The 24,137-nt window shown below is 47.2% G+C and overlaps 1 protein-coding gene across 1 annotated transcript; it reads left to right on the top strand.

The window, feature by feature from the left end:
- The first annotated feature begins 2,190 nt into the window (after positions 1-2,190).
- Slc25a15 (solute carrier family 25 member 15) lies at positions 2,191-22,847 on the top strand. The gene is made up of 7 exons (XM_075986310.1): positions 2,191-2,358; positions 4,925-5,039; positions 10,257-10,515; positions 16,627-16,764; positions 18,990-19,159; positions 20,486-20,644; positions 21,933-22,847. Exons 2-7 carry the CDS (start codon positions 4,985-4,987, stop codon positions 22,055-22,057), a joined length of 906 nt encoding a protein of 301 aa, XP_075842425.1. The 5' UTR covers positions 2,191-2,358; positions 4,925-4,984; the 3' UTR covers positions 22,058-22,847.
- The last annotated feature ends 1,290 nt before the right edge of the window (positions 22,848-24,137 follow it).

The following is a 24,137-nucleotide window of genomic DNA, read 5'->3' as shown; positions in this document are numbered from 1 at the left end:
GTACTTCACTGATGCAAATTTCCCATGTCATTTCACACGGTTTCACAGAAATCCAAATCTGTGTTTGCTTTTTTCAACTTCAAATATTGGTTGTACTGACTCCAAACAAGACTTGAGGGAGTTCTCGACCCAAGTCCCATGTAGTGGGCACTGAAACTGTGCAACTGAAGCATTGTTTTCTTTTTCCTCACCGACCAAGTACACATTTGAATCCGGGACGTTCCGTGTTTGTGACCTGTTAGCAACGCCAGTTACACTTTGTTATGTTTCCCCCTGTGATGTCATTAGCCTGCACATTGTGAAATTCTGGTGCTCTGACAAGAGCTTGATTCCTGTGGTCAATCTGTCTGTGCTGCCACCTGCGTCAGACCTGCTTCCACGACAGGTCAGCCACAGTGCTGTCTTGCACAATCCGAAGGTAGCCAGCCACCACCTTGAGCAGAGAGGCCAGCGTGTGACTGTGTTTGCTCATGGAATTCAGCTCGGAAGTATACTCTGCTGTTCTGCGAGAGCAGTGGTCCATGCCTGTGACATGCTGTTTTCAAGAGGAGAGGGAGACAGATGGTTCAGCAGAGGAAGCACAGGAATCTTCTAAGTTAGGTCTAAGTTAGCTAAAGGTCATTTTATCAGTCCTGTGAACCACACCTTCCTCAAGTATTCTCAGCTGCTTCTTTTTATGTTTTTCTTTTTGAGACAGGGTCTCTATGTGTAGCTTTGAAGACTGTCCTGGAACTCACTCTGTCAGGCTGGCCTCAAACTGACAGAGATCTGCCTGTCTCTGCCTCCCAAGTACTGGAAGTAAATGGGAGTAAAGACGTGATCCACGGCTGCTTTTTTATTTTATTGTTATTTTTATACATTATGTATACAGTGTTCTGCCTGTATGAATACTTAGACACCAGAAGAGGGCACAGGATCTCACTAGAGATGATTGTGAGTCACCATGTGGTTGCTGGGATTGAACTCGGAGCCTCTGAAAGAGAAACCAGTGCTCTTAACCATTGAACCATCTCTCCAGCCCGATTTTATTATATTTTAAAAGATTTTTTTATTAGCTGGGTGGTGGTGTCGCTCACCTTTAATCCCAGCACTTGGGGAGCCAGAGGCAGACAGATCCTTGTGAGTTTGACACCTGCCTGGTTTACAGAGTGAGTTCCAGGACAGACTCCAAAGCTACAGAGAAACCCTGACTTGAAAAACAACAACAACAAAAACACATTATGTTTATGTGTAAACATGTGTGTAGGTGTGTGTGTGTGTGGACTCCATGTACACGCATGCAGAAACCAGAAGAGGGAGAGACAGAGCTGGGTCCACCAGAGCTGAACTTGTGAGCTACCAGGTATGGGTTCAGGAATATGTCACTTGGAACCTGAAAACCAGGGAGGCTGCCTCATAGCGGCAGTTTACATGGGTGTCTTTTCCATAATGTTCCTGGGGATGGATTTCCTTGGGGGAGGAAGACGGAAAGTTAGAGCATTGTAAAGCAAACGAACAAGCAAATAAAATCAGATGGGCTAGGGATGTAGCGTGATGAGTGCTATGCAAGAAGCCCTGGGTTTGATTTCAACCACTTTATAAAACCAAGCCTCCGTGCACTTGGGAGGTGGAGCCAGGAAGACCAGAAAGTTCATGGCCATCCTTAGCAACTTAACATATTCCTGTGACACCTTATTTGGGAGTTGGCACGATGGTTCAGAGGTACGGAACTATTGCTGCTTGTCAACTTCACTCAAACCTAGAATGAAGAGGAAATGTCACGGTATTGAAATTGCCTAGAACCGTTAATCCAAGGATGTGACTGTGCCAGAATGTCTTGATTGGTGATTGATGCCGGAGGACCCAGCCCATCATTCCTTGGGCTATGTGAGTCCCTATCTCTAAACAAACAGGTAATTGTAAAAGATGGCCTTAAGTGAATCTATATTTCACCACTACCATTCTAGTACTTTGCAATTCCCGTTAAAGCCACAGCCTCCAGGAGACCCCAAGGTGAGTCCTCCAGGAAGCTGCCACCAACCTCCAGGGCCCTCCAGACTAGCTGCCAGCGTGGAGAGCAGACTTCCGCGACCCGGGAGGGAGGGGCCTCGGGTGGGGCGGGACCCGGGGAGGGGCTTCTGGAGGGCAGGACCTAAGGAGGCGGGGCTTGGGGTGGGGGGGCCAGTGGAGGGGTTTCGAGAGGGAGGGGCGGAGGGGAGGCGGGGCTTCGGGGCCGGGGAGAAGGGCCAGTGGAGGGTCTCTGGAGGGCGGGCAGGAGGGCCGTACCCACACTGCGACCTTAAGAGTGTCCCGGGGCCGCGGCCGGCCGCCAGCGGAGCGCGGACGACGGAGTGCAAGCCGGTGCAGCCTGGCGCGGCGGTGAGGCGGCAGCTGCAGAAGGGTGCGGGCGGGCAGCCGGGCTAGGGGGACGCGGCCTGACAGTCCCCGCCCTGCCGTACACGTGCTGCCATACCGGCACGGACGGGCAGGCGACCGGGTCCCGGGAGGCGCTGGGGCTCGGGCGGGCTTTGACCCGCGGGGTGCGCGCAGCGGGGGTGGGAGGATTCGGTGCAGGCTGGGTGACGCGCTCCGCGGCTGCGGCAGTAGTTGGCACCCAGGTGCCGGCGATCGGCCGATGGTTTCGGTGGTGGTGGTGGCATGCGGCCTCCTGCCACCCAGCTGCAGCCGGAGACAAAATGCAGCCTCACCTGGTTCTACCACCGAAGTTGTTTTCCTCTGGGAACCCGCAGTAGTGTTGGCGGTGTTCCTGCGACTGCTGGGTCGTTTGAAGGAAGAGGGTGGGGGACCCTCAAGAGATTCCGGTTTTGTACTCCAAATTGTACAACAAGCTCCTCTAAGTCAGTTTAAATCCGTGCGGACCAGTCTGGTTTGTGCGAGTCCTGTTCATACTCTCCAAGCCACAGTTTGTACTGAGTTCATTCAGCATACTTTCTTGGTTCATCTGTTAGTACCATTTCTGTTTCTTACAATTTGACAGGTACCCCTGAGGAGTCTAAGTGGTAGACTGTTTGACTTGTACGCAGGAAGTCAGGTTTAATCTTCAGCACAGAAAAGCTTTTTTATATGTAATTTTTTTGGAAATTGTAATTAACATCATTTCCTCCCTCCCCTTTTCTACCGCTAACCCAGACTATGTAACTCCCTTAACTCCCCAGCTCAAATTCATGGCCTCTTTTTCTTTGTTATTACACAGTCACACACACACACACAGTCGTAAATATATAAATACAACTTTTTCAGTCCATATAATGCTACTTGTATGTAGCCAATTGAGGGACTCTTCCCTCCCCCCAGCATTTCTTAGTTGCCTGTATTGCTGCCTCCTGTAACACCTGTAGCTCATTGAGCCGCCCCTGAGATTTACTCCATCCTTGTTAGTGTGTTTATTGGTGTCAGCCTTGTGTAGGTCTTGCTTAGGCTTCCAAGTCGTTGAGACTGGGGTGTAGTCTTTCTGACGTTTCTAGGAGGTCCAAACTCACAGCGAATTCCCTGAATTTGAAGTGTTTGCGTTTGGCTTATGTCAAGGGGTCGCGTTCATAGTGACTGTGTACTTAGATACACTTTTCTGTGCCTTCCAAGTTAGTGAAGAATCATTCGGGTAAAAAGAAATGGCAACACTGAAGTTTATCTGAGGCCACTTTGAATGTTACCCCTGAAGCCAGTCTGACTTGCCCTGCAGAAATGTAGGACTGGGTTATTTTGTAACTACTACCACATTGCTAATTTAAAAAGAAATTTTTTTTAAACAAATTCTTGGTTTCTGGCATTGTTTTCTTGGCATTCAGGATGGCTTTGGCATTTTTTGTTTTGTTTTGAGACAGGGTTTCTCTGTAGCTTTGGAGCCTGTCCTGGAACTAGCTCTTGTAGACCAGGCTGGTCTCGAACTCACAGAGCCCACCCTACTCTGCTAGCCCAGTGCGCCACCACTGTCTGGCTAGCCTTGGCATTTGAGAACTTTGGCCTAATACACTAAACTCCTCAGTGTGACGAGGAACGAAACTGTCCTCTGTTCTGTGTAAGTCCATCCTGTGTTTTGAGAACATACAGAATAGTTTGAGTGATGGGCAGCTTTGATCCTGTATGTTAAGGCCTCCTTCATTTTTTTCTAGTTAATATTAAGTTCATGTCTCAGCAAGTTGGTTTTTTTTCTCTAAAGGTAGAAGAAGACTTCTTTGTTTCCCGAAACTCTCGCCTTCAACACAAACATTTCAAGTTTTGCTGTAGAGAACAATGGTGACTAGACTCTCTGAGACTCACTCCTGGGATTCTGATCAAGTCAAACTGGAACCCAGTAGTTGAGACGTTGCACCAAAGTGGGGCTGGCCCACATTATCAGCCTTACCCTGGAGCTTGGACTGTGAGAATCTCTGGTCCTACTTTGAGGCCTCTTGAACCAGAATCTGAATTGTAGCACGACCTTAGGTCGATCTACACATTTACTGCTGAAACGTAATGGAGTTGTGACAAGAGCAGGGTCAGGGCTTTATTCTGGACCTTGTGGCATTTACGACTGCCTGTGCATGGTAATGCTATAATCCACCTTGTCTTAGATGAAGACCTCCAGGTCTAGGAGTCTTGTGACATGATGGAGCGCCTAGGCTCTGACATTCTGAGGCACAGGCTACTGTCTGAACTTATGGCTGAGCTTGGTGGACTGGACTTTCACCATGGGCCGCTGAAACACTAATCTGGTGAGGTCTGGACCATTTGTGATTGGTTCCTTATCTGCTGCTGTTGAGATTTTCACTCAGGGAAGGTTTGGTGTGTGAGTGATGTTGAAAGGGAAGTGGAGCACTTGGCTGTGTTGATACATTCAGCCTCCCTAGGAACCTGTTTTCCCCTCTCAGGAGTTAAGGTGCAGTAATTTAGCAGGCTTAGAGAATGGGGGGCTGCGGAGCCTAACTGAACCTTTCCTTCTTCCCAGGGATATGTGGTACACAGCCTACACTGTAGAGAATTGCCTTCCACAGAACCCAGTGGCACCATGAAGTCCAATCCTGCCATTCAAGCTGCCATTGACCTCACGGCAGGGGCCGCAGGTAAGCCTCTCCCCCCCACCCCACCCTGGGTGCCCAGATTCCTCAAGTAGTTCCTCAGAGTGGGTTGGAAATTGTTATCCCATAGGTAATATGAATCAGTTTAATGGGAATGTGATTTTGTTCAGGGTGTGGCAGCAAGTACATACACAATAGTGTTTAATTTTATTAAAGCTTTACCAGACAATGAAGGATGTCCTTGGTATTGGCAGAAAGCATCTTAGTTTTTTAAAATGAACTAACTCACGTGCTAGAACAGGCAAGTGGCAGTGGGTCCCTGCAAGGCAGGCTTCAGATGTTTTGTAGTACAAAATGCCAGTTACTGTTCTTTTTTAATATCTGCTTTATTTTTATTTGTGTGTGTGTGTGTGTGTGTGTGTGTGTGTGTATGCACATGTGCGCGCACGCACGTCTGTGTGAGCATCTGCCCAGGTGAGCAGGCGCCTGAGGTGACTTGGAAGAGTGACCCCATCCCCCGGAGCTGGAGTAGGCAGTTGTGGGCCCCCCATGTGGATTCTGGGAACCAAAGCAGTTACCCTAGAAATACAGTAAGCCCTCTTAACCTAAGCCATTTCTCCAGTTCCCATTCCTGTTCTCACTGGTGACAGGAAAGAAAGGAAGGCTCTCTAGCAATGAGGCTGACAGTCCTCAGAGTCTCCTGGTGATGCAGAACTTTTGAGAATGGGTGGTTGAGGCTGACCCTTAGATCCTGGGCCTAAGGACAGACTAGAGCCAGAGCTGGTGACTTGAGGCCACTGTAAAAAGATCACTTTTAATGTGCAGAAATAGGGAAAAGCTTAGGCTGGGGCAAAAAGACCTAGATGCCCATGATAGTCATTTTGTTTCCAGAGTTCTGTGTCATCTTATGGGCTGAGGGACACTGGAAGGCACATGTTTCCCAAGGGAACTTTCTTTCATCCTGCCCCCCCCCCACACACATATTAATTCTTGTAAATGGGGAGGCAAGAGCACCACGTTGCCTGATGTTCTCTTACCCTGTATGACCTCTTGGGTCAGCAGATCAAGTGTGGTCAGGGGACTACCACCTCTCACTCTGTCCTTTGTTCAGCTGTAAAAAAAAAAATCCTTGTACATAGAACAACTCTCTCTCTCCCCTCCCCCCTCCCCCCTCCCTCTTCCACCCCCATTCGTGAATCAAAGGTCAAAGTTGGTTCAGAAGGAAGGCTGATAAGGATCCCCAGCCAAGGACATCTCTCCAGCCTAGGGACAAGGACTGTTCCAGTGTGGTGAGCAGGTCCAGTAGCTAGCAAGGTTGTACCCCAGTGTGTTATTAGCCACTGTGGGCCTTCAGGTCGGTGCCCCCTATTCTGTGGAAGAGAGGCTGGAGGACAAAAGATTAGTCCTCATGGCATGCTGTGGAGATGCTGGCTGTAACAGACAAACATCCGTCAGCTCTGGCTAGTGGCGAGCACCACAGCTCTTGCCTCTTCCGTAATAAGGTGTGCAGTCCCTTGAGAATCTCAACTGCAGGCGGTCTCTGCTCTCCCATCAGTCTGAGAGCAAGCAAGACTTTGTTGCAATACTTTTAAAAAAGTTTCCCTCTTCTCTGAGCATGTCTTCGGATATTTGAGGAGCACTTTCAGGTTATAGTCTTTATGTAGATTGTAACAATATTGTTGGGAGCCTTGTATAGCCGACAGTTGCTGGCGGGCCTTTTCTATTTAAAACAATGGCAGAGTGTCCATATATTAACTTTAAATGGTTCTGCTGCCTGTGGTCTGGGATCTGTCCCTGGGCTTGGGAACACAAGGCTATCCCCAGAGCTGCTGGGTTTCGAGGTTTCTGAGTACAGGTTTCCTGGCAGGGGTAGGGGCTTTGCTGGGCTGGTCAGAGAAGATGCTCATTGGTGACGTAAGACACATTCTATTGGGAGGTACCTGGGATGCAAGTAGGGAGGAGCAGTCTTACTTTTGAGGTATAACATGCCTTCCAGAACTGGGGATCAGTGTTCACCATGTATGTAGAAACTCTCAGATCTTGGCTTCTTGTTTTGTTGACGTCTTTGCTCTAGTGCCTAGTAGGGCAGCAACCTTCTCTGAGGTCAGAGGTAGTTTGAACTCTTGGCCACCCTAACTGTCTGCACTGGCAAATTGCTAGGTTTTGAGATTTTTTTTTTTCCCACTTGCTCAGAGAACCCCTCGTTCCATGATCACCCCCTCATTGGTCAAGTGGTTTATCTGTAAGAACAGAGTCAGCTGTGGTCAAGGGTCATGATGAGATGTAAACCAGTTTTTTCTGTCTCCTTTTGAGTTTAAGCAAAGCTGCTCCCACCAGACAAGTTTCCCAACCATTGCTGTTAAAGTGCCGGGCAGCCATCTTTGGCCTGACCTGTGCTTGCTGTAGGCGAGGTCTCAGGAAAGGATCCTGGGCAGCTGGGATGAGAGTTAAAGCAGCATTAGAGCGTTGGCTAGTTACCAGAACAAGGCAGCATGTACTACAAAAGCCAGTCGTGGGAGTCTGGAGAATGCTTTGAGTTAGTTTGTATCTCCTCCCTACAGCAGGGGAAAATCGTCCCTGGTGGTCCTTGCAGGGTGCCTCATTCACTGGCTGGGGAGGAGGAATTTTACAGCCTTGAGGTTTATCTTCTCAGTGTCAAAATGACAAGCACCCCAAAAACCATTCTGAAGGGATATCTTAATGTCCTGCTTCCCAGTCCTGTAAAGCGGCACTGCCGCCCACTGGGGGGTTGGGGTTTGCCTGTAAGTCCTGCTCTAAGTTGTCCCTTCCTTGATAAATGGCCTTAGTGGCTTGTGATTTGCTGCTTGTATATGGAAAACTGACAGTCCGTGGACAGAGTCTTTGTGGCTATGATAAAGTATCTAAGGAAGGGAGGGGAAGTCAACCTAAGGGAGGAGAAGGGGGTCAGCCTCAGGGAGGGCGTTCATTTTGGCTGGTAGTTTTCAGGTGTTTTATTCCATCCTGGTGTGTGTGTGTGTGTGTGTGTGTGTGTGTATGTACCAGAGAAGTTCATATCTTGGCAGCCAGAAAGCACACACATCTATACTATACGTACACCCATGGCCGGGGGAGAGGTAGAAAGCGGGGGGGGGGGGGGGGACTCTGCTCTTGTCCCTTTTCTTTGTACTCTTCATTTACATTACATGTGGACACCAGGTGGTGAGACGCTTCAGAGGGGTCTTTCTTCCTTAGTCAATGCTCTCAGGAAATTGACAGGTGCCCGGAGGTCTGCTTTATTGGTCTCTTAGGTGCCTCTCAAGGCAGTCAAGCCGACAGTGAGAATTACCCACCGCAGTGACTATTCATGAAGTATTGAGCATGCTCTGGAGAGCGAGCAGAGAGCTGCTTGTGGTAGCTCCTGAAGACAAGGGCTCTTTCGTTTGTCCTTGAAGGAGAGAATGGCCAGACATAGGACTTCTACACAAGTGAAGAAACCCTGCAATGTTCTTGGCGTTACTGATGTAAATCTGAGAGCCGGCTTGGCGCTGTGCTTGCCGGCTGGAGCTGTGGGTGGGCACTAGACTGAGTTCTGTGGTGAACATCGTTGGGACTTAGGTCCACTTTCATGAGGAGACGAAGCTGCAGCTTCATTATATTCACAGCGCTCAGCTTCCTACCTTCTGGAACGGACACAGAACCGTCACGGAGATGCAACAAAGTCTGTCGTAGTAACTGCTGTCTGTCTGCACATTCAGGCTGAGCGTTAACATGCAAACGGTTCAGTTCGAAGGTTAATGTGCTGAACTACAGGCTTTACTCTGTTTATCCAAAGTGGGCACTCTAAAAGTCCTAACAGTCACCGGCTGCTTTGGAATAATTCGGTGACTTTGCTATGTTGGGGACCCACAGACTAGCCCAGCAGGATGCAGGAGAGAACGGTTCTGATGATAGGAACATCATCTTGATGTGTTGCTGTCTCTCTGTTCTCACTGACTAGCACAGGCTAGCCCGGGACTCTTGAGTCCTCCTGCTTCCACCTCCTGGGTCCTGGGATGACAGGCACATATCGCTCACTCTGCTATGTCACCTTGCTGAGTGATCTTCCAGTGGTCCAGAATTCTGGATAGTTGGTGACGCTCTGAGGTTACCCTCCTGGAAGAAGCAAACAGCAGCAAGAAAATCACAGAAAACATGGTGGTTGTTTCCTAGGCCAAGCCATTCTCCGATCCCTTGATGGTAACCTTGTCTTCCAGTAAATAAATGAGTCATCCTCACTGCCCTCCATTACCACGACACAGCTGGAATGGCGATGTGTGGTAGCTGAGTTGTTAACATTGCCTTTCTTAAATATTTTGGGTAAGCCTTCCATTTTGATGGTGTGATAGTGGCCTCATCACACAGGCGCTTTGTTTCCTGACCTAAGCAGAGGGTGCCAGAAATGCGGGGCCATCTGAGCCTCGTGAGGGAGGTAAATATTAACCAGCAGCTTGTCCTAAAACTTCGGTCCTAGTCCAGGGTCTACAGACATTATGGGCAATCACAGTTTGTTCTTATCCCTGTGCTCAGAACTCTTTCTGAAGTAATCTAGTGCAATTTAGACTTAAGTACATTAGATAGTCTCACAGCAAGAAAGCACATGCGAGGCAGACTTGAGGCCGCTGATTCACACTAAGCAAAGGTAATTGTAGTCTGTTCCCTGCGTACAAATCATTAATTGATAGCACTAAGATGGGTCCAGTGTTTGCCCTCGGGATTAATTAGCAGGCGTCTTGTTTTCCTTGTCTGCGCTCGGCTCTGATGTTTTTCTCATAGTCATCATACAGCCGGGCCTTACGAGAAGAAATGCTTGTCTCTGCCACGGTCCCACTGTCCCGCCCACTGTCCCTGCATGCATTGCTCCTCCCTCACGTCTATAGTGGCTGCTGATTAGTAACCGCGTGTGTGTCAGGTTTGTACCAAGTTAACAGTCTGAGATGGTGTGGATGAAGAACAGAGGTTCAGAGGCGCTCTGGGGTGACGCAGTAGACCGGGTTCCAGCCCACCTCTGCCCACTGCATAGACCATCTCTTGTACTTGGGCCGTGGCGTGTAGACGCCTGCCCTGTAAGTGTGACTCCCTTTAGGATGGGCCTCTGGGTGACCAGCCTAGGCGCCTGCAGAAGTTGTACTGAACTTGGCTAGGGGATTTGGGAAAGGCAGTCAGTCACTAGGAACTAAAACACTGGTAAACCGTGGACAGCGAGGTCCTGTCCTTCTGTGTGTGGCTGTAGGCCCATTCTAACAACTCACATCCTACCTCTAGGGGGCACAGCATGTGTGCTGACTGGGCAGCCCTTCGACACCATGAAGGTGAAGATGCAGACGTTTCCAGGCCTCTACCGGGGCCTCACCGACTGTTGCCTGAAGACCTACTCCCAGGTGGGCTTCCGTGGCTTCTACAAGGGTACCAGTCCTGCACTGATTGCCAATATTGCGGAAAACTCGGTGCTCTTCATGTGTTACGGCTTCTGCCAGCAGGTGGTCCGCAAAGTGGTCGGACTGGACAGTCAGGCAAAACTGAGGTGAGTCAGGACTCTGACACTTGGTTTTTTATATAAGTAAACACTTAATTTTAATGACATTTATACGAAAGAAGTTTCCTTTTTAAAAATGATTCTGATGTTCTACACTGTCCTGGTGTAAACCAGAGAAGGCCAAATGGGTCGTGCCAAGAGTCCACTGTGTGCCTTGATCCCTACGGGAAGATACTGGATTAAAACTATAGAACATGGAACTTAAGCTTAGTGGAGAGTATTCAAAAGGTACCCGAGCATTGCTAGACAAGAAATGTGGAGTTTAGGCAGGACAGATGAACCCGAACCCTCCTACACGTCAGACTTCATTTGTACTTGATCTTCCCTAGATACCTATCATTCAGAGACCAAACACAGTTCATAAGCCACAGGGATGCTCAGCTGTCCTTCCTTCAAATGTTGATTTATTTGAAATGATTTAAAATCATATTGGGGGAGGCAGGGCTGGGGAGAAAGCCTAATTACTAAAGTGCTTGCAAGGCACTGAGTTAGATCCTTACCACACACACAGAAAAAGCTGCACATGGTGTGTGCTTATAATCCCAATTCCAGGAAGAGGTAAGAGATCTGGGGTCCTAGGTCCCAGGGAGAAATGTCTCAAAACACAAAGGTATAGCTCCTGAGAAACCCATATACACATGTATACCTCCATACATAATACATAAAATCATATGTCATTTTTACACACACACACACACACACACACAATACTTGCAAAGGGCAGGCTTGCTGGCTGTCAGTAGGAGTCAGAACCTCTACTGTAGCCACAGGCTGAACACAACTGAAGTAGAGTCCTTGTACTTGGAAGTGTGTTCTGGTGATATCTACAAGATTCAGATGTGCTATTTTATAGACAAAAAATTGATCATGATGGTAGAAGTTATGTTTAAAAACTGGGGGCTGGATAGACAGCCCAAGCAATTGGTACAGGACAGAGGAGGGCTGGATGTGATCCTTCAAGACCTCCAGCTCAGGGAGGTCAGGAAGCAGAGCCAAGGGAGACAGAAGCAGAGTCCAAGAGATTAGCATCCCACAGGGACACCAGGCAAGCAAAGCAGTAGGCAGCTGGCTCTCTCTGGCAGCTTCCTTAGTGAAGGACCACATGGGAGAGGAGCCAAAGCAGCAGTGGGTACCCAAAGAAGGTTCTGCTAGAAGACTCCTTGCTCCCCTTTGGGCAAGGCAACCTTTGACTGCAGGACAGAAATGGTGATGGGAGCAAACCTGGTTCTGGCCCTAGGTGTTCTTCCCCTCTTCCCCTGCTTCTGAGACTGGTTTGAGCACACTGCCTTGAGACATGGTCCCGCTGTGTAGCCTTGACTGGCCTGAAGCTCACTGTCCTCCAGCCTCAGCCTCCTGCACAGGGATGACAGGTGGGCATTACTGCCGTTCACTTAGTCTTTTCTGATGATGGACAGTAATGTTTTACACCCTCTCCAGAAGCAAGAGTTAGTGTCACCGAGACAGGGTTGGGAAAGGCCTCACTGTTTGTTGTGTGGAGCTCTGAGGACATTTATTTCATGTGATATCCATGGTGTGTAGCTTTTTACCACACAAGTTCTTCAGTGTGGAAGTCAGCACGGTTAAGGCGCTCTAGCACAGCACTAATCTTTGCTGAGCTTAGAGTCTTTCCCCTTTTCCCTCTTAGGAGACGTTTTACCTGCTGAGAGAACGCTGCCTACAATCTGCTGTACTCTGACATGTAGGTCGTGTCTTTTGTTTTACTTTGTTTTGAGACAGGGTTTTTCTGTGCCTTTGGAGCCTATCCTGGAACTAGCTCTTAGACCAAGATGGCCTCAAACTCTCAGAGATCCGCCTTCCTCTACCTCCCGAGTGCTGGGATTAAAGGCGGGGGCTACCACCACCTGGCTGTAGGTTGTATCTTTATGGCCCTTACCATGACCGTGTGGAGGTGCTGTCATTTCTGTCTTTCAGATAGAGAAATAGTCATAGTTGCTGGGCCAAGGACGGTGTCATCTGAGCTTACTGTTCCCCTTCCATTCAGACCTCTTTCAGATCTAGGGAGCACTTGTCAAAAGTGGCCAAGGGAAACCGCTAAAGCAAGTATTTGCGGTGGATTTCTGCAACCACATCACAAATATTTGTGTGTCCTGGTTTGAACCTGACGTGCTGTTCTACTTTGACCTTTGGTTGAATGAGATCTTACGCAGCAGAGGCATTTAGGTCAGACAATGGATTCTTTCTTTTTCATGTGTGTGGGGGAAATTTCATACACTATATTTTGATCATATTTCCCCTCCCCCACTCTCCTAGATCCTCCGCACCAATTTTGCTTTTTATCTCTTGAAAATAAGAAAACAAAAAGTATACATAACACACCAAAACATCAAAATGGGAGTCAAAATGAACAAACAAACCCTTAAGGCGAAAAGACACAAAGAGCAAAATGAGACAAAGAGTCTAGAGTCGATGCTTACAAAACCCTGTCCTACACTCTCCGCACTCTCAATTCCAGTTGTCGTGTTTATTCTACATGTAGGGCTGAAGGCCCATGTTCCGTATTTTGTGCACTGGAAAGTACTTATGACGAATGCGAAGTCCGGGGACATGCTGGCTTGGCCTCTCCCTTGTACTCTTACAATGGTTTGTGTTCATTCAGGTTCTGGAACTGTCCCGGCACCTGAGGTTGAGTTGACTTCCATGTCTGTTGCCTGACCCCTTAGTTCTAGCAAACCTGGCACAATCTAGGTAATGACCCTCATGGATAGCTAGTGGCCTGTCAGCAGACTGACAGAGAGTCCCTGAGGAAGGCCGAGTATAGCCCTGTAGGCTGACCAAAAGACCGTGTGAAGCTTTGGCTTTTAACAAAGAACTAAGGAGTGGCGAGAAGAGCCTCTTGCTCTGCACACAAGGATGTTGGTACACCTGCTTGGTCTTAGTCATGGTGGTAGGCTTAATTTCTCTAAGGTCAAAAGGAAGTCCACCCAGCAAAACAGTCCTGCTTCAGACAGCCCCACAGTAAGCCTGCTCAGCCTGTGCACAGCAGCTACTGTCTGATGTGCGGGGTCAGGATAACTGCAGACCTTTGTGTGTCTCACCTGGTTTCTCTCCTGCCTGCAGGTTCCCGCAGTCGCTTATGAAATAATCATTCAAAGGCTTAATATTAAGTATAATTGCTTGACCGATATAGCTCAGGCTTCTTGCTGATTAGCTCTTACTTATAAATTAACCCATTTCTAATCATCTGAATTGCCATGTGCTGTGTGGCTTACCTGTAATATGCTGGCATCTTACTCCTCCAGCCACTGGCATCTTCCTGACTCTGCCTTCTTTCTCCCTGTATCCTGTTTGGGTTTTCTGCCTAACTATATTCTGTCCTGCCATAGGCCAGAGCAGCTTCTTTATTAACCAATGGTAATAAAACATTTACAGCATACAGAGGGGAATCCCACATCAGGCGAGATTACAGAAATCCAGGGCCAAAGCTGGAAGCAAGAAAAGAGGCTTGTTTAGTTTACAATAGTCTGGGGGTACAAGAGCGTGGGGCTGGCGTCTGCTTGCTTCTTCTAGGGCGTCTTCTGGCTGTATGACAGTACTGTAGATGGACTATTCATGGGAATGTACGGAGAGGTCACCAGATACTACAGGAAGCTCTACTCTTGTGGGCATCTACTGCAGCCTGTGAGAAGTGTATTCATCCCCTCTAAGGATGGCAGTACCCTAGGCGCCACATTTATTTTGTAATTGAAACTTTTTTCATGCAATATATTTTGATCATGTTCTTCCCATATCCCCTCTACCTCTTTACCCACTAGATTTTATATTCACTCTCTCCCACCCCCTCTAAAACAAAACCAAAACAAATAAAACAAACACATACAAAAAAAAAAACCACAAAAATGGAAGTCACAATAAACAAGCAAACGACCAAGGAGGCAGAAAAAAGAACAAAGCAAGCCGAAAGAGAAAGTCTACAAAAATGCCACTGAGTTGAGTTTTGCTGCCCAACTACTTTGGGAAAGTGTGGCGAATGTACCCATTGAGACTCTGCTGGAGAAAACTAATTTTTCTTTGGTATCAGTGTAAGGTAGCTGGTTAGGGGCGGGAGCCTGTGTCTACTTCTCCTATCTCAGTGCTGGGCCCCATCTGGCTGGTGCCTGTGCAAGTCTTGTGCATGCTGCCCTAGTCTCTGAGTTATGTGTGCATCCGGCCTGTTGTTGTCTGGAAGACGCTGTTTCCATGGAGACATTCATCCTCTCCGGCTCTCACAGTCCCTCCACCTTTTTCACGTAGATCCTGAGCCCCAAGGGGAAGGATTTGATGAAGACATCCCATTTTAGACTGAGTGCTCCCAACGTCTCTCGCTCTGCACTTTGTCCCATTTTGGGGGAATCAAGCAAGAAGCTTCGCTGACGAGGGCTGAGTGAGACACTGTTTAGTGAATTTTCCTAAGGACATGCCATCAGGAATCATTGCATTACCAGTTCCGTTAGTAGAGTTACAGCTTCGGGGTTTCCCCTAAGCTAGTGGCCTGTTTCAGCCTATCCTGGTCTCAGGTTCTTGGCCACGTTAGCCATGTCAGGGATGGGTTTCCAACTTGTGGAGTAGGCCTTAGGTCCGGTCAGAAGTGGTCAATTATTTCCTTAACATTTATGCCTCTATTGCACCAGTATTGCAAAGAAGTCACTGTAGGTCACAGGGTTTGTAGCAGGAAGGTATTGATGACTGAGTTTCTCCTCTAGATTCAAGAGTACCTTCCAGTACCACGAATGCTAGTCAGTAGAGGTGAAGCTTCTAGGGAGGCACCAGCTTGGCTTCTCTGTGTTTGGCCTATGTAAATGTCTTCAGTAGTAGGGCTTTACCAGTCAAGTTGTGAAGAGTAACCAGTAATGTTGGCAATAACGTGTGATGTTTGGGCGTTTTCATGGGCAGGCCCCAACTTTTAAATGTCCCATCACCTCAACAATAAGACACGAGGGACCGAGCTTCCGTCACACAAACTGTTGTTTTGAACATACACAAACCATATCAAATCTTTTTTTTTTTAATGTGGGAATTTTATTGAGATACAGGGAGTGGGGGAGGGAAGAGATAAATACAGAGAGAAGGAAGAAGATGCAAGGACCCACCTGTCTCTTCAGGAGAGCAGTGGGGAAGAGAACCGTATCAAATCTTATGAGAGGACATAGCTGAACTGGTAAATCTTTGCGATCACAAAAATGTAGTCTGGTTTTTATCTGTAGTAGTTACGTGTCTGGTTACTCCAGGTTGGATTCGGGGCCAGAAGGAATATTGTCACAAATGCACTAAGGTATTAATAGAGTGTAGGTGGTTTCCCTGTCTCCTATGGTCCTTACTTTTATTCTTTCTTGTTTCCTTATGTGCCTTAGCTTGGGCTACTAAACAAAATACCATCCATTAGGAAACTTAAACAAACATTTCTTTTTTTTAATATTTATTTATTATGTATACAACATTCTGTCTGTGTGTATGCTTGCAGGCACCAGACCCCATTATAGATGGTTGTGAGCCACCATGTGGTTGCTGGCAATTGAACTCAGGACCTTTGGAAGAACAGGCAATGCTCTTAACCTCTGAGCCATCTCTCCAGCCCCAAACAAACATTTCTTATTGTGGAGGCTGGATCACATGATGAAGAAGATCTCATCCTCAGGAACAAATCTATTCCTAATTGCCTTTTTTTGTTATTGTTCTGTTTTAAACAGCCCTACTGTCCTGGAACTTGTTCTGTTGACCAGGGTGGCCTTGAACTCAGAGATCCACCACCTCTGCCTTGAGTGCTGGAATTAAAGGCGTGTGCCACTGCCACCTGGCCTAATTGCCTCTTAAGAACCCTTGCTTTAAACACTACTACACTGGACTGAGGGGATGGGTTCATAAGCACGGATGTAGCAATCAGGCAGACTGGCTTTGATCACTAGCACTCCACTTTCTAGATGTGTGGCTCTGGAGACATGCCTTACCTCTGCGTGCTGGAGTGCTGCTGTCTGCTCCAGGGTCTCGGGATTCGTAGATGGACGGTGCACATAGGTTCCCATTCTCCCACCCTTTGCTCTTCTGTGGTGTCGGTGCCAGTGCGGGAGGGACGATAAGCTGATGCTCCACCTTTCGTCCTTGCAGTGACCTCCAGAACGCAGCTGCTGGTTCCTTTGCCTCTGCCTTCGCTGCATTGGTCCTCTGCCCCACAGAGCTTGTGAAGTGCCGGCTCCAGACCATGTATGAAATGGAATCGTCGGGAAAGATAGCTGCAAGCCAGAAGTAAGCACTGTTCGTTCACAGATACTGGGTGTACTCTGTTCGTTTTGTTGTTAAAATTAAGCACCAAGTGTAGAAACAGTTTTCCCTGTTCTATTCTAATACTGTGTCAGATAATTTCCCGAAAGACTGTTTATTATGTTTGGGACACACTACCTATCCTAGAGAGGGTGTCTTAGGCAGTTGTTTAATAGTGCAGAAAAGGAGATACCAAGGAGCCGAATATCCCTTTGTCCTCCTGACTGCATAAGGCATGATCCTCTGCCATGTTTGGGAGACAGCTTTGAACTGGGTCTGAGAGTTGAGCCAAGTGGATTTGGATTCTGAGGTGAACATTTCCTGCCCTTTCTCAAATTTCACACGAGTAGTCAGGCATTTTGTCACAATTTAGTGGCAACTCCCACCCTTCCCAAAACTTCACATGTCCTTGGTAAGGGTCCAGGTTCTAAGAACATTCATCAAGGCCTGCATAAGTAGAGCTGCTCTCTATGGTCCAGGCACTGATCAGCTTAGGCATGGAAGCAGCTGGCCACCACTGTGAGGATGGATATATATGTCACACGTGTCTAGAGTTGAAAAACGATTAACCGTATTAATCACCAAATGATGTCTCCTGACATGTGGCTGGTTGAAGATCTAGGCAAGGGTATTGCTGTCACCCAAGGTCTGTAAATCTTCTGGGGAACCAGTCAAGAGATTGACCAGTTGTCAGTTTCCTCCCTCCTAGGAGTCTACCTAATGCTTTAAAGCGATGGTTCTCAACCTGAGGGCCGTGACCCCCGGGGTCCAATGATCCTTTCGCAAGGGTTGCATATCAGATGCTTACATTATGATTCATAACAGTAATAAATTACAGTTATGGGGTAGCAATGGAATAATCTTATAGTTGGGGGTCACCACAACTTGAGGAACTGTATTGAAGGGTCACAGCATTAGGAAGGTTGAGAATCACTGCTTTAAAAGGTGATTTCTGAACTAGAACCCACCGATGGTACTGTGACTACATACAGATGACAAGCGGACAGCTCTGTCCACGGTCACAAAATGATGTGTCCTTGTAACTAGTGCCTAGAGTAACGTGACGAACACTAGCGATACTGCTACCCAGGCCTGGATGCAGGCTTGCCGCAGCAGCTCGGTGTTGAGCCGGAGTCATCTGTTGTGTTCACGTGTGCAGGGGGCAGTGCTGCAGGAACAAAGGTCTCAGGAGGAGGAGGGTTGTTTACGGCCTTTGCCACTCTAGGATTTGAGGCGTCATTTCTTCTGCTCCCTAAGAACAAAGGGAGTGATTTAGTAGTTACACTGATCATGTGACATTCTGCTTGTTCTCAGTGTGTAAAACCTGCCACCGGGCACACTACAGTGGAGATGGGGGGGCTAGGGTGTCCGCCCTGAGGCTGCTCCAAGCAGCAGCTCACCTGCTAAAAGGAGTTAGCTCCTCCGGACCACTTTGGCCTGAGAGACTAGTTCTAGATGTCTTGCCTTCAAGTGATACTCATGTCTCTACACCACCTCAACAAATTATCCTAAGCACACAGTGATGGCCACTGTTGACTGCCAACATGGGGACACCTAGATTACCTAGGAGGCAAGTACCTGGGCACACCTTTATTCAGTCAGCTGAGGTAGGAAGACTCGTCTACACCTAAAAAGTGGTGGCAGCATGACCCGAGCCTGGGTCCTAGCCTGCATAACAGGACGAAGCCAGCTGAGTGCCAGCACTCATTGTCGCTGCCCCCTGATGTCAGGTGCGCTGTGATCAGCTGCCCCAGGCTCCTGCTGCACTACTCTGCCCCCACCATGGGCTGTACCCTGAACCGTGAGCCAAAAACAAGCCCTTTTTCCCTTCAGTTTTCACGTTGCCAGGTGTTTATTACAAGTAACGAATACACCAACAAGCTGAAGAGGCGGGGCTCCAGGGGGCAAGGCACTAAACAAGTATAGTATTGTTAGCTGTTTCGAGGCCTGCATGGCTCCTTATTGTAATTCGTTTTTACTTATGTTGAAAAAGCAGGAAGTAACCCTTTTACATCTCAGACAGTATAACTTACAGAAATGTACCGCCCTAGTTAGCAGGCCTGGTTAGGCACAAGTAAGGAAGCAGCTGGTTTGGGCAGGTCACAGAAAACACAGCTATAGCAACGCTGGTCACGTTAGAAAAGACATCTGATTGCATGCACACATCTCCCCACCTGCACTGACTGTGCCTCCTGCTTTGTCTCCCCCAGCACAGTTTGGTCAGTTGTGAAGGAAATCTTTAGGAAGGATGGCCCCTTGGGCTTCTACCACGGACTCTCAAGCACTTTACTTCGAGAAGTACCAGGCTACTTCTTGTTCTTCGGTGGCTATGAACTGAGCAGATCGTTTTTCGCATCAGGGAAATCAAAAGATGAACTAGGTAAATGTATTCGCATTGACGACGTTTGGGTTTAGTAGAGTCAACCTCCTGGGTTTCCTCGTTTCCACGGGGTATGTGTTCAGTGTGCACTTCCCGGGAGTCCACCCAGCACTGGGGAGTTCCTGGACGCTAGAAAGTAATGGCAGCAGGTATTGGCTAGCATCCTCTCCTGAGGGAAATTTCCTAAAGACAAGCCCTGAAGCTTTACATCACAAACATCTTTGCCGCATTAGCCTTGTTAGAGCAGCTCCTTCCCTTCTGGGTGGCACCAACTGTTCTGGGTCCATTAGAGGAAGAAATGGTTGTCACTATCAATAATCTCGCAATAAGCTTTAGAAACTCGTTTTCTTTTTTAATTGGTTAATTAATTGCCTGTCATTACAATTACAAAATAAGACTGTCTGCCAGACCCTGGTTCTGACATCAAATCACAAATAAGTTTGTTTCCTAAACATTATTTCCTCATTATCCATTAAAACCCGCTCAGACTGTCCAGCCCGTGGATCCTGGGAGGTGTGGAGTTTTTAACTCCTGACTCCACGCAAGGGCCATGGCTGAGGGAGGGCTTGTGCCAAGCCAAGTTGGCAGCAGGCAGCCTAGCTGGGGGATGGGAGTAGGGGAGTGATGGGGTGGTTCTAAAACCAAACGTTGGGTGCCAGATAATGCGTGAAACAATCTCACACCAGTTTGGACTTATTATTAAAAAGGTTATTTATTTGAGGGGAAAAAATTGACAGAACACTGTCCTACACGACAGCCAGGAAAGGAGTCTAGTTGTGGGAACTGGAGTTGGGAGCAAGACAGCGAGAGGATGGCTGCCGCTGCTTTTTAAAGAGAAAGAGACCACGCCCCAGTGGGCTGGTATCCCAACTGCTATTGGCTGAAGGAGCAGAAGGAGCTCCTGCAGCACTTATCAGTGTCATGAATGGGAGCAATCCCGGTTGCACCTGCTTGATGCACATTTTAAAATGTGATAACAAATCACCAGTTGTTTCAGGAACGTACAAAGATCTTTATTTTTTCCTTTTTGGTCACAGTGGAAAAAGATGTGGGCTGTTGGGTTAAAGTTGAAAAAGACATGGACTCTATCTCAGTGACTGTTTTCTCATTCTCTGTTATATGAGACCTGCTGGCTGTGAGTGGGCCAACCCCAACAGGAGGATGAGGTTGGGGTGGGGGCTCAATACCTGAATGTCCAGCTGGTCTTGATGAAGCCCAGGGATATTCCAACTTCTTAGCCAGAACCTTGAACATTTTTCCAGGAGTTGGTCTATGTGTTTCTGGAAATGCTACAACAAAGTACCACTGGCTGCTTTCCCTCCCTAGGTCCTGTCCCATTGATGCTAAGTGGTGGATTTGGTGGAGTTTGCCTATGGCTTGCCGTCTATCCAGTGGACTGTATCAAATCTAGAATTCAAGTTCTTTCTATGACTGGAAAGCAGACGGGGTTAGTCAGAACCTTCCTGAGTATTGTGAAGAACGAAGGTGAGGCTGGGGTGTGTGCACAGTGGTTGATCTCTTTGAAGTGTATCTGTCCAGGGTTAATTAGACCTGTGACTTCTCCTTTCTCTTGCCTCGTCATTTTCCCGATGCTAGTTTTCTATTTCCAAACCTTTTGCTGTAGCTTATTTTCATTGTTCTCAGAAATGTTTAAAGTTCTTTTTACTAATTTCTGGGCCAGGTATCTGACAGGATTCTTTGTATTCTAAATACCTTGGGGATTTTTAAGATACAAACATTTGTCTCGAGGGAAGGGTACTGTGAAGTGAGCAGCATCACCTCATTTATGGAATCCAAATGTGAAAAGACCAACAGGACCACTACAGAGTGAGTTCCAGGACAGCCAGGGCTGCTGTTTCACAAAAAACCCTATATGTATGTATGTATGTGTGTGTGTGTATATATATATATATATATATTATTACATTCTTATTACATTTAAAAGAATGCAACAACTTCTTTAGCCATAAGACTTATGGAACAAGAAATGATCTGAGCAACCCCTAGAGATGATTTGCCATCAGGTTTAGAGTTATGCAGAATACAGACTGTAAGGCATGTTCATATGACATCATCCCACCATATAGGCATCTTAAAACTAAGGTTATGAGAAGGCTTGAGTGGGGGAAAGGGAAGAGAAATGATTTATAATTGTAATCTAAAAATTTTAAATTATTTTTAGAGATAAAAATTTAAAAAGCGAAATAGATGAAGTAAAAAATGTCATTATCTGCAAAACAAAGCAAAAAGTACCTTGAGTTATGAACTGTGCTTGGGTTTAAAGAGAGCGCAGTGACACAGACATGTTAAACTCACAGCCCACACAGAATGCAGGTGTCTTGTATGTCCCCACTTCTCCTGTGTGCCTTCTCTGCTTTGGCCTGGCATCCTCTGTTTCAGTCCCTTATCTAGGTCTCCCCCATGGCCATTCTGAGCAGGGTGACTACATCTCTGGCTTCTCTTGCTGGTCCCTCTGGCTCTTCGATTGCCTCCACCTGGCCATGTTAGTCCTTAGCTGTGCTCTGTCCTTACTGGAGGAGTCCTCCAGGCAAAGCAGTTGGTTTGTTATTTGAGCATCAATCAGCTATGCCAGGGGCTTGCTACTTACCTTGTTCCTGTAGTCTGTTGAGGGGAACTTGAGAGCAAGTCCCTTCATCACAGGGGTTTTAGTACTGTGTCCGAGTTTGTGGGCACAGACAATCTCTCTGTGCAGTTGCACATGTGTCCTCAAGCAAGTGCTGTCATGATCTTTGATTGCCCTTTTGTCTTCCAGGAATAACAGCTTTGTATTCTGGACTAAAACCCACTATGCTTCGAGCCTTCCCTGCCAATGGGGCACTGTTTTTGGCCTATGAATATAGCAGGAAGTTGATGATGAACCAATTGGAAGCATACTGAAGTGTCCTGGTGGGCTTGGATTCGAGGCAGGCGTTCAGCGACTGTTGTTAACTCAGGGTTTCACGAGTACAAGAACAATGTGGAATTGTTGATTAATTGGGACTTTTGTCCTTGTCTTCCCTTCTTCTGTTCAAAGTCTTAGACTTTGTGGAAGACCCTATACAGTATAATTTCTGCCCATTATTGTGCCAAAAGAAAAAAGTCGCTGCTCTTGCCCTTGGAATGTGCAGGGCAGCTAGCTGGTGGCCTTATGCAGACTGTTCTTCTCAGGACAGAACTTCCGCAGCGATCAGAGGTACGCGTGCAATCTAGATGTATCTAAGTTGAGGAAAACACAGTTTTGTTCCCTGTCTAGTTGTAAATGGAGACCAATTTCTATGCAGATTGTTGTAAATGATTGCTTAACCCATCCTAGATGTAGGGCCAAAGGCCGCTGAGCCTGTGTACTAAGAGGTTACATCAAAGCTAAAACATCCATCTATATTTTTAGATGCATACTTGTGGCTTCTACATTCTTGACAAAATTTCAGGGAGGATATCCTGGATTTTTTTTTTCATGATGCTCAACTCAGTTTTCTAGGCGGGTTTATTATGCACTCTGGGGTTGGTGGGAGTGGCCTGGAGTGTAGCTCCTGGAGGGCAGCAGAGTACTCACCCCTCCCTTCTCACTTCCTTGTACAAGACTCCTGAGAGACAAGGGAAGCCCTGCCATGCTCTTAGGAAAACTGACAGTGGCTTTTACCTGCTCTCAGCAGGAATCCAGGCTGCTCTTTTTTTTCCTTTTTTTCTTTTCTTTCTTTTCTTTTTTTTTTTTTTTTCAAGACAGGGTTTCTTTGTAGCTTTGGAGCCTGTCCTGGAGCTAGGTCTTGTAGACTAGGCTGGCTTTGAACTCACAGAGATCCGCCTGCCTCTGTGCTGGCTTTAAAGGCGTGCACCACTACCGCCCAGCCAGTCCCTGGATATGAAGCCACCCTAAACCCACTGTCTTTCTGCTCCATCAATCAGAGGTCCTTAAGGAAGCAGAGCAGTCTGGGCTCCCTGCTTTCATCCCTGATCCTACTCACAGGAAGTCTAGATGAGCTCACTGGGCACCACCTCATAACCATGTCAGTGCTCACCCTCCTGAAGTTTACCTTGGGGCCCGGAACTCCTTGATTTGCCTCTACATTTGGAGCTGACAGTCAATATTTTTTTTTTTTTGAGACAGGGTTTCTTAGTAGCTATAGAGCCAGTCCTGGAACTCACTCTGTAGACCAGGCTGACCTCAAACTCAGAAATCCGCCTGGCTCTGCCTCCTGAGTGCTGGGATTGAAGCCATGCACACCCAGCAATGACTAGATGATGTGTAAATTTGGAAAGTGTTGGACATAATAAAGATATTTTTATTAAACTAGGTAATATATATGTAGCGACCAAAATCACATCGTCTGCAATACTCCAAGAGCAGAGGGGCTGTCGGTAGGATTTGTCTCTGCTCTGCCTATAAAGGTGAAGGTGGTAGGTTTGTTAATGCTCCCTTGCCACAGTGCCAGGAGCACAAGGTTGGGGAAGCAAAGTGTTCCAAAAAGGGAGGGGTGCCTCTCAGCATCCCTGGGCTGGCTTTTTATGAGAAACCGCCTTTCTGCTTTAGTTCTCTCTGTTCTTGCATGACCAGTGGCCACTGAGTGGTGCTTCATCTGTACAGGTCTGGATTGAAGCAAAATAGGATTGGCTTCCTGCAGGAAGAGGACTGACCAAAGCCACGGTCTTCCTTTTGGGTGCCTGGGGTCTGTTATCCCTGTATGTCTTCTTGCAATCTGCCCATTAAAGATTTGTGGCCTCTTCTATAGAAACAAGGGGAAGTGAAAAAGAAGACCTAAGGAGAATTTTTATTATTATTATTATTATGGTTTAATTTGTGGTTTAATGTTTGGGTACAATTGTATTTCAGACAAAACCAGAACTTGAGATAGTATGTTTAAAGAAATGAGTACTTTATCATTATTAAATAAAACTAACGTTGAGTCTATGGTGAGCTTCATTTAAATACATTTTATTTGTATTAAGGACCAATTTGCATTGGAACAAGTATTGTCTTGCC

Source organism: Microtus pennsylvanicus, chromosome 9 (genome assembly GCF_037038515.1).
Source record: "Microtus pennsylvanicus isolate mMicPen1 chromosome 9, mMicPen1.hap1, whole genome shotgun sequence".
Classification (NCBI taxonomy): Eukaryota; Metazoa; Chordata; class Mammalia; order Rodentia; family Cricetidae; genus Microtus; species Microtus pennsylvanicus.
This window is presented reverse-complemented; position numbering and strand designations above follow the sequence as displayed.